This window comes from Myxocyprinus asiaticus, chromosome 36, assembly GCF_019703515.2.
Source record: "Myxocyprinus asiaticus isolate MX2 ecotype Aquarium Trade chromosome 36, UBuf_Myxa_2, whole genome shotgun sequence".
Classification (NCBI taxonomy): Eukaryota; Metazoa; Chordata; class Actinopteri; order Cypriniformes; family Catostomidae; genus Myxocyprinus; species Myxocyprinus asiaticus.
The window spans coordinates 3,076,191-3,085,557 of record NC_059379.1 but is presented as its reverse complement, the minus strand read 5'-3'; the positions used below and the strand labels follow the sequence as shown (position 1 = coordinate 3,085,557).

Below are 9,367 nucleotides of genomic sequence, written 5' to 3'. Positions count from 1 at the left end.
GGATCGCCCCATCCTTTGTTCACCACTGAATTGCCATTGTCTAAATCTATCTTTTTTAACCACCCCTCTCGTGGAAAAGGATCAAATTGCATTTTTCCCTCTGACCATCCGGCCAGGTTACTGACAAACGGTTCAGTTCCGAAACTTTTGTTATTTCTAAACATCCAATGTACGGGCATTTCGTTTCATATTGGTCTACTTATCTTTGTCCCATTTTGTTCAAACAACAAAAATGTCTCTTGTTTTGTTTTTTGGTATGAACAATTCTCTGATTTTATCAAAGTTCATTCCTATCACAAAGAGTGAATGTAGCAGTGAAACTCCTACTGACTGTTAGTGGAATCTGATGCACTTCATCCACAGGACTGGCCCTTTTAACAGTCTTCAATAACAAAGATCCTCACCTCCCGTGAGATCTGACCGTGGTTTTTGTGAATTTATCGTTCTATGACTAGTGACACACCCGCAGTTGTGTCACAGACGGATCCTGACCATCGTAGAGATACAAGGAGTTTAACTGGAATCGTTCTATAACAATGTTTAATATGTATCTCACAGACAGGCAGATAAACTATAAAAAGATCTTACCTGTCCAGAGATACCCCACTTTCTTACACCAGGACTGTTAGTAAAATACGATCGCAGTCACTCTTCGATCAGGAGATGAATTCACCGGTGGGAAGAAATACACGGACACAGAATGTCACAAGCAGTTCTTCAATTTATTAAAAGCAAGCAAGGGGTTTATATGGTTCTTGTCACACAAGGCTGGTTACACCCTTTACCTTGAACTTTCTCAATCCTCCATATATGGGGTTGTTTCCTCTCGCTTACAGTACATTCTTATCAAGTACATTTTGTGCTCAAGACAGTACCGAAAACATACAAAGCACATAAGCAAGCATCAGCATGAAAAGGTCACATTGTTCCATCTGAGGCCTATTTCTCACAGACAGACAGATACACACACAGACAGATAGACAGATAGACATATAGACAGACGGATGGACAGATAGACAGATAGACAGACAGACAGACAGACAGATCGACAGACAGACAGATACACACACTGACAGACAGATAGATACACAGACAGATAGACATACAGACAGATAGATAGACATACAGACAGACAGATAGACGGACGGACAGATGCAGAGCGATAGATAGATAGATAGATAGATAAATAGATAGATATGGATAGAAAGGCAGGCAGACAGAGAGACAGATAGAGAGACAGACAGACAGACAGAACAATAGATCGACAGACAGATAGATACACAGACAGATAGTCATACAGACAGACAGATAGACGGACAGACAGATGCAGAGCGATAGATAGATAGATAGGCAGACAGACAGACAGATAGACAGACAGACACACAGACTGACAGATGGACAAACACAGACAGACATATAGGCAGGCAGATAGATAGATAGATAGACAGACAGACAGACAGACACACACACAGACATACAGACAGACAGATAGATCGACAGACAGACAGATGGACGGATGGACAGATGGATGGAGAGATAGATAGCTAGATAGATAGATAGACAGACAGATTGACAGATCGACAGACAGATAGATAGATTGACAGACAGATAAATGGACAGACGACAGACGGATGGATGGATGGAGGGACAGATGGACGGACGGACAGACAGACAGACAGACAGACAGATAGATAGATAGATAGATAGATAGATAGATAGATAGATAGATAGATAGATTAGATGGACGGATGGATGGATGTGCTGCAGGGCTTCTGTTTACAAATGATACTATTACTATTACCTGCCCTTTGAAATGAATATACCCACATGACCATCAGTGTCAGCAGACGTTTGCAAACCTGGACACAAAAACTGAGCAGTTCAATTCACTGGTGTTCAGAGAGACAATAGAGTCATCCATGCAGAACCTCTGCTGAGCCAGAGATACAGAACACTGAATGAAACACAGTTAAGAGCAACAGGCCACTACAGACTCTGATACACAAACTCACAAAATACAGAGATATTACAGCAAACATGGCACCAAATTCAGTTTATGACTTCACAGTGGAGACTCTGGAGGGAAAGGCCGTCCCGCTCAGCATCTTCAGAGGAAAAGTTCTGCTCATTGTGAACGTGGCGACCTTCTGAGGGTCCACCATTGAGGAGGTAACCGTGTGTCTCCAAGTGATAATTTTTTTTTATTTTGTCAAGATTAAATGGTGAGGTTAATTTGAGACTAACCATTTATTGAGCATTCTAATGATTATTTTGATATTAAAATATAATGTGGCCTTAATAAACAGAAGTAAAAGAATACTTTTAATACTTTACAAATAATGATTTGGAAATGGTATTGGTTTTGGCCCTGATCTAATTATTCTGTCTGTGCTCATGAAACAGTATCACAGGATGAATGCACTCATGAACACATTTGGAGGCCTGCACTTCACTATACTTGGATTCCCCTGCAATCAGTTTGGACTACAAGCACCTGGTAAGACCTTTAGTTTTATTTACTGAAAATGTTGTTGAATGTTTTTTTTATTTTACTTTAGAGGGTATTTTATATATATATATATATATATATATATATAGGATTCTTCTCAAATCAGTGTCAGTAAACAGCAGGTTCCATTTGTGACAACTTACCCCATATAGTGTGACAACATGTGTTAAATGAACTGTATATATTTTCTGGGCAATAATAGTGTAAATATTACATTACTGTTTTTTGTAGCCAAAACTTTATGCTTGTACAGAAATTGAATTCCAAAAATAAGTCTACACTGAGAAATACTTGATGTAAAAAGTGTGACAACTTGCCCCGATCAACTCTACAGCCTATACTACAGTTTTGTTGTTGTTTTATTGTATTCAGGATGATGTCCTGTCCTTGAATAATGTGATGTCAGTGATTTTATGATGTTATCTTGAATGTTTGTCTTATTGTGTGATGATCCTTTATAGATATACATGCTGCATTACTTCAAAGTGTTTATTTAAAAACCTGAAGATTATCAGTAAGAAATGTCATTGTAATCTTCTGCAGAGGAGAACCATGAAACTTTTGATGTTCTGAAGTATGTAAGACCAGGAGGAGGTTACATCCCAAAGTTTCCCATCTTCAGTAAGATTGAGGTGAACGGCTGTAATGAAGACCCTCTGTACGCCTATCTGAAGGTAGTGAGCTCTCCACCCTATAATGCCCCCCATCCCCCCCCCCCCATTTCGCCCATGCCTACATCTGCCACTGCACTAAAATCATTTTTAAACTCATATCCTATATATCTTTTGGCATTACTTTTGAAACAGTATTTTAATGTTTAAAAATTGGCCCCATTCACTTCCATTGTAAGTGCCTTACTGTAACCTCAAATTTTGCTTTTAAATGAAAGAAAAGGAGGGCAGAGAATTTTTTTTTGTTTTTTTTTTTGGTAATCAATATTATGCTACAAATGCTGTCGATTGATCAAACCCGGAAAATTCCTTTAAATTCAACTGAGTTCAGTTCTATCACCTGGAAATCAGCTGTGTTCACCACCTTGTTCTTTCAGGAATCTCTGCCATTTGTAAACCCCATCATTGGAGACGTCAGGAAGCTCTTCTGGTCTCCCATGAAAGTGAATGACATCCGATGGAACTTTGAGAAGTTTCTCATCACCGCCGATGGAGTTCCTTACAAACGGTATCAAAATACATCAGAATCTCTCATTCAAAAGTAAGCTAAATAAAGAAGGAAACAAGGGATTAAATATTGATTTAAGTAAAAAAATAAATAAAAATGACTGAACCGATAAGTGTTGTTGATTAATCATTAATCAGTGTGAATAAATGTTGTTAGTTCAAATAAAAAGAAGGTCATACCCCAACATATCGGGCTATATTTTCGTGACAGCGCTACGTGCCACAACCATGTGCAACGTTTATCCAATTTTCATGAGAGCTCTAATTCTAAGTGCAATTTTCATGCCAGTGCAAAGCGCAAGTGGGCATGGGTGGGAGGTTTTGCACTTTCTGTGAGTGTATGTGTGCACTTTGCGGGTGTATTGTATGTTAATGAAGTGGCGCAAAGCGCAATTTGCTATTATCCTGAGATCAAGGAGGGATTAAGAAATGAGAGGCCCATGGGTCGGTACACAATGGAGGCCCCCCATGACGTGACTACATCCCATGATGTGACTACATTCATCTTTATGTGCTACAGGACGCTTGGCAGATTTGGTTGGATTTTTCAAATAGACGGAAGAAAAGTTTGGAGCAATGTCTTACACGGCCAAATTGGCCAATTATAGGCTATGTACTTTTTAATCATGAACCGATCCAAAATCATGCGTTATTAATAGGGATGTGCATGGTATTCAAATACCAAATCACTATTCGGTTATTCTGCATGTGTTTAGAGGTCTTCAAACTAATCTGAGTCCGACGGTACCCAACAAACCTACAGGTTTTGGGCCAGGTTTGGGTCAGTTTAAGTACGTTTACGTGCGTCGAGGCCATATAAACACGCACTGGATGGAAGTCTTTGAACGTTGTGTCACTTTTTTCAGTGTACCGCGCAGGACCGTCACATTTTTTTTAGACACTGCATTAAATATAAATTACCGTAATATTTATAAATGCATCTCAAGACTCCTGCGTTATGTTTTACAATCCGTTGTGAAGGACTGTTTCATTTTTAAAGACACTGTCAAGTTAAAAATAACTTCAATATTTATTAACGCATCTCGAGACACCTGTGCTCTGTTTCACCATTTGTTGCGCTGCATCAAGCTTTATCAGCGCTGGTGTCACAAATCGACATTCTGATGAAGTTCAGGTTGCAAAGAGGTTTTAATGTGACTATTACATGATTCCAGATTAGTGATGGGTTGTTCATGAACGAATCTTTTATGTGACTCAGAAGAACGAGTAGTCTCAGAGAGTGATTCGTTCATTTTGTGTTGGCCGCGCATGTGCATTGCGCAACCTCCATTTGTTTGTTACATGAAAACCGCATAGGTGCTGTACAGGAAACAGAAATGATTAGTTCACCTCTCGAGTCTTCTGGTCCCGAGTCGTTCGTTCTTTTGTCACGTGACAGCCGTATACATTATGCACTGCTCACATGGGAAACAGAAATGATTAGTTCACCTCTCGAGTCATCTGGTCCCGAGTCGTTCGTTCTTTTGTCACGCGTATACGCTATGCACATACGGCCGTCATGTGACAAAAGAACGAACGACTCAGACAAGAAGATTCCAGAGGTGAACTAATCATTTCTGTTTCTCATAATTTGTCCTTGGCTGCATTATAATTTTTTCCTTATTGGGACTATAATCAAAGTTTGCATAAGTAGACGTGTTGGTGGGTATTTGGCTATTGAAAATGTAACATTTTAATTTAATTCTGCTTAAATGAACGAAATGAACGAAATTACTTGAATAAAGATTCGTTCATTTTGCTGAACGAGACTCAAAGATTCAAGTTAGTAAAATGATCCGATCTTCCCATCACTATTGCAGATTGTTTTTCACCTGGCAAAGTTTCAGCGCTTGATAAACGGTGAGCCAACTATGTTGCAGGCAGTGACAGAGATTATTTTTGTTCAACTTTATTGTGATTTTATCATTTGAAGATCTAAGTATTGTGCTATTTAGGCACATAGCTCACTGTGCACTTTATTCCCTGCTAATCTGAGATTGTGTTTGACGCATCCATGGCAATAAACTTTTTTTATTCCCGAGTCCTGACAAATAACACAATAACCATTCATGAACTCTCACGGTTAACCAAATATTACAAAAGGTTACCGTGCACATATTTAGGGTATTAAGGCATCTTTCGCTTTATCATTAAATATTAAATGCATGCTGGACTTAAACATTTTAAAGTCATCCATACTGTTGCACAAATTCTGTTGCTTATATCAGTTTAAACCATCAACTTTGTACACAGCCAGGGTAAACTGCACCGTATCTTTATGTTTGAAAGCATTTTGTGAATCATAGGCTGTTCTCTGTAGTCCTTCAAATTAACATGCTGCACCTGTGAGACGCAGATTCCTTGAGCGCGCACTCGAGTGCCTGTGCTCGCGCTGCTCTAGTCCAGCATGCATTTGGCTGAACAAATGGTATTTCACATAAGGCTGACATTAACGTGGATTTATAATAGATATCTCAAAATAAATAAATAATTGATTTAGAGCTTGGGGCCCTTTGGGATTAGAGGCCCCTGGGCAACGGCCCAATCGGCCCGGTGGCTAATCACTCCATGCCTGAGAAATAGGTCATTGCGCTAAGACATTTCAAAAGCAGGTCTGTTTTCAGCGCAAAGTCTAAATTAATTTCCTACAATTGCAGTTTGGAGATTCCACCAGCAGGTGGTAGTAAAGTTCATGTCCAAACTCTGAAAATATAGTGGAAGGTGAAATTATGGTCCTGTCCCAATACCCACACTTGCGGTCTTGGCCACTTGAGTGCACGCGACAGGAAGTAAGTGTTCAAGACTGTCCCATGTCTAAAACATGCCAAAGCTCAGTGCACTTAACCCACAGTAAATCCACACTAGCGTGAATACCGCTTCGGAGCGGTCTTTCAGGCTGAGTGTATCCCAGAGTTCATCACAATCAGGAGCCACACCCCGCCTACCCGAGCGATCGGTGTATTTTCGCCAGGATGACGTCAAGGGAAGCTTTTCATCATAAGATATTTATCGTAATCAGATTGTGAAGCTTATAAGTGAAGCTTATACTTATTTTAATATAAATTAATATCTTCAATATTATATAACATGTTTGGCATGACTTAATAGCAGCATCATAATTACGAAACATTAATTATGTGTGTGTATATATATATATATATATATATATATATATATATATATATATATATATACACCCCTTTGTTATCCTTCTCGCCCAGTAATCACATTATTTTGTTTGTTCTTGCCTAATACTGCTGGTCATTTTGGTCATTTATCAGCCAGTGTGGCATACAATATACGGTCTAGTAAATGTTGTTTTAAAATTAAAAATGTATCAACTACTACCATGGTTTCTTTCTCAAATTTATGTTTTTAAAATATATGTTTTAATGCTTTTTATTTGTTGTATGAAACCACAGTTAATTTGTGTATAGCAGTCTTTGGTCGTCTTATATAAATGACAAGCCAAAGCATTTAATTTAAATGGTTTGTATTAGTAGCTATTAATGGATCACACAGGTTTATAGAATAACATTTATTTTTATTTTTATTATTATTACATTTTATGCAGTGTATTGAGAAACAAAGTAGAAATTGCTTATATTTCATATTTTACAGCAATTATGGACAACACAATTTTACAGTTAAACATTTTTTAATGTGCAACGTATTGAAAATCAAAATGAGTAAAAAATAATTAGCTTTTACAATTATTTTCACTCAATAAAAGCATTATTAAAAAAAATTCTACCGCATATTTTCTTGCATAATAAATGAAAATATTTAGCATCTTCTGAATTCTCCCCTGCAGGTATGATCTTCATTGTCCGTTTGGAGAGGTGGAGAACGATATTGCAGCACTCCTGCAGGGAATCCATCCATCATAATCACATCCATAACCCTTCACCTCAGTCCAACATCCATTCAGACTACATAGACTTCAGAAATGTGCCTTACAATGAGTCTGTCATATTGATGAAGAACTGCTTAAAGAATTAGTTCACCCAAAACTGAAAACTCACCCATGTGTTCCACCAAAGAAATAAAGTCATACAGGTTTGGAACAACTTGTGGGTGAATTAACTATGACAGTATTTTCATTTTTGGGTAAACTATTCAAAGTCTATGCTCCACAGCCAGACTCATCAAATTGGATTCCAAACTTCTCAGAATTCCAGAACTCTGCCAAGTCAATCTGTTGTTCATCTCGGATGTGGAGCTCAGACATTAGGGATCTACAGAAAGGTTTTAGGTTGTGATTCAGGTTAAACCAGCACCTGTCTTCTCTCCAAAGTGCTGTCAGTGTCTCTTTCTCAGTGAGGTGGCGGAATGACGATCCCTCAGGAAATGCCGTTTGGCAGCTGAGCTGGATCTGATGTTGGGCGAGCAGATCTGATCTTCTGTGCATTCACACAGATCTCCTCCTGACCCAAGACCACCTACTGAGAGCAGAGAGCATCTGAGAAACCTTACTGATGTCACTGTTACCATGACACCTGACACTAGCAGACGCTAGCAATAACCATAAGCAAACCGCCAAGGCCTCAAGCCCCTTGGATGAAGACACACACATGAACACACACACATACAACACACCATAGATAAGACACACATACGCACACACATAGTCACAACAAATATTGAAACTCAATCCCTTTCTCTCCACTTTGAATTTGACTCTGTGAAACGCACGCCGTCTGTGAAGCTAAATAAAGACGAATACCATTTTCTGCACCCCTGGCTCATGGTGTGTCATCTTTACTTTTAACTCACGGTACAACAGCAGCGAACAAAGCCCATCAAAAGAGCTCTGCAGCGACCGCCCAATTCCATGACGCACTGTTGGTGCGTTCTAGTCATGTCGGAATGATCGTATTTTGAGCATACATGAATGCCTCCAGGAAGTCATAATTACGTGTGGAAACTCTGGATTTTCTTTGAGCCCAGACTTTCCAGGTTGGGGGCGTGATGATTTAAGAACCACGGCGGAAGCATGACAGTGCAAGTTAGTTTGTATGCATTCTTTGCACTCGTAATGAAGAATAATAAGAACACTTGAAGATAACGATGAAAATAAGACTCATTTAGCTGGTTTATGTAGCGACAAGCGTTTGCAACAAAAATACATTCTCCATTATTTTATGGGGCCGCACTAGTTTGATAAAAGAGATAGATAAAGCATTTATTACACATCTAATGCGTGGCTTTGCTCTTGATTTTGTTTTATTGGGGCTAAAAAGCTTCCTGCATTTGCTAGTAAGTGAAGAAGACGAAAATGATCACTTGAACGCACATCACATCATATTTACGATTTCCGTCCTTCCCAGGACTTGAACGCACCATGTGAATGACGCACTCTCCCTACACTCCCTATTTTGAAAATAACTTAAAATGCATGGTTGCTATGCTTATAAGCAACAACTTTAAATCAATAGTTTTTTTTTATTTTATTTTTTTATCCCCTTTTCTACACAATTTTGGAATGCCCAATTCCCACTACTTAGTAGGTCCTCATGGTGGTGCGGTTACTCACCTCAATCCGGGTGGCGGAGGACAAGTCTCAGTTGCCTCCGCTTCTGAGACCGCCAATCTGCGCATCTTATCACGTGACTCGTTGTGCATGACACCGCGGAGACTCACAGCATGTGGAGACTCATGCTACTCTCCGTGATCTACG

At 39.1% G+C, this 9,367-nt stretch overlaps 1 protein-coding gene across 1 annotated transcript; it reads left to right on the top strand.

Moving 5' to 3' along the window:
- The first annotated feature begins 1,908 nt into the window (after positions 1–1,908).
- Positions 1,909–8,418, top strand: gpx9 (glutathione peroxidase 9). Its single transcript, XM_051674921.1, has 5 exons — positions 1,909–2,169; positions 2,404–2,497; positions 3,053–3,183; positions 3,558–3,688; positions 7,502–8,418. The coding sequence occupies exons 1-5, from the start codon at positions 2,038–2,040 to the stop codon at positions 7,575–7,577; spliced, it is 564 nt and encodes a 187-aa protein (XP_051530881.1). The 5' UTR covers positions 1,909–2,037; the 3' UTR covers positions 7,578–8,418.
- Positions 8,419–9,367: the final 949 nt, after the last annotated feature.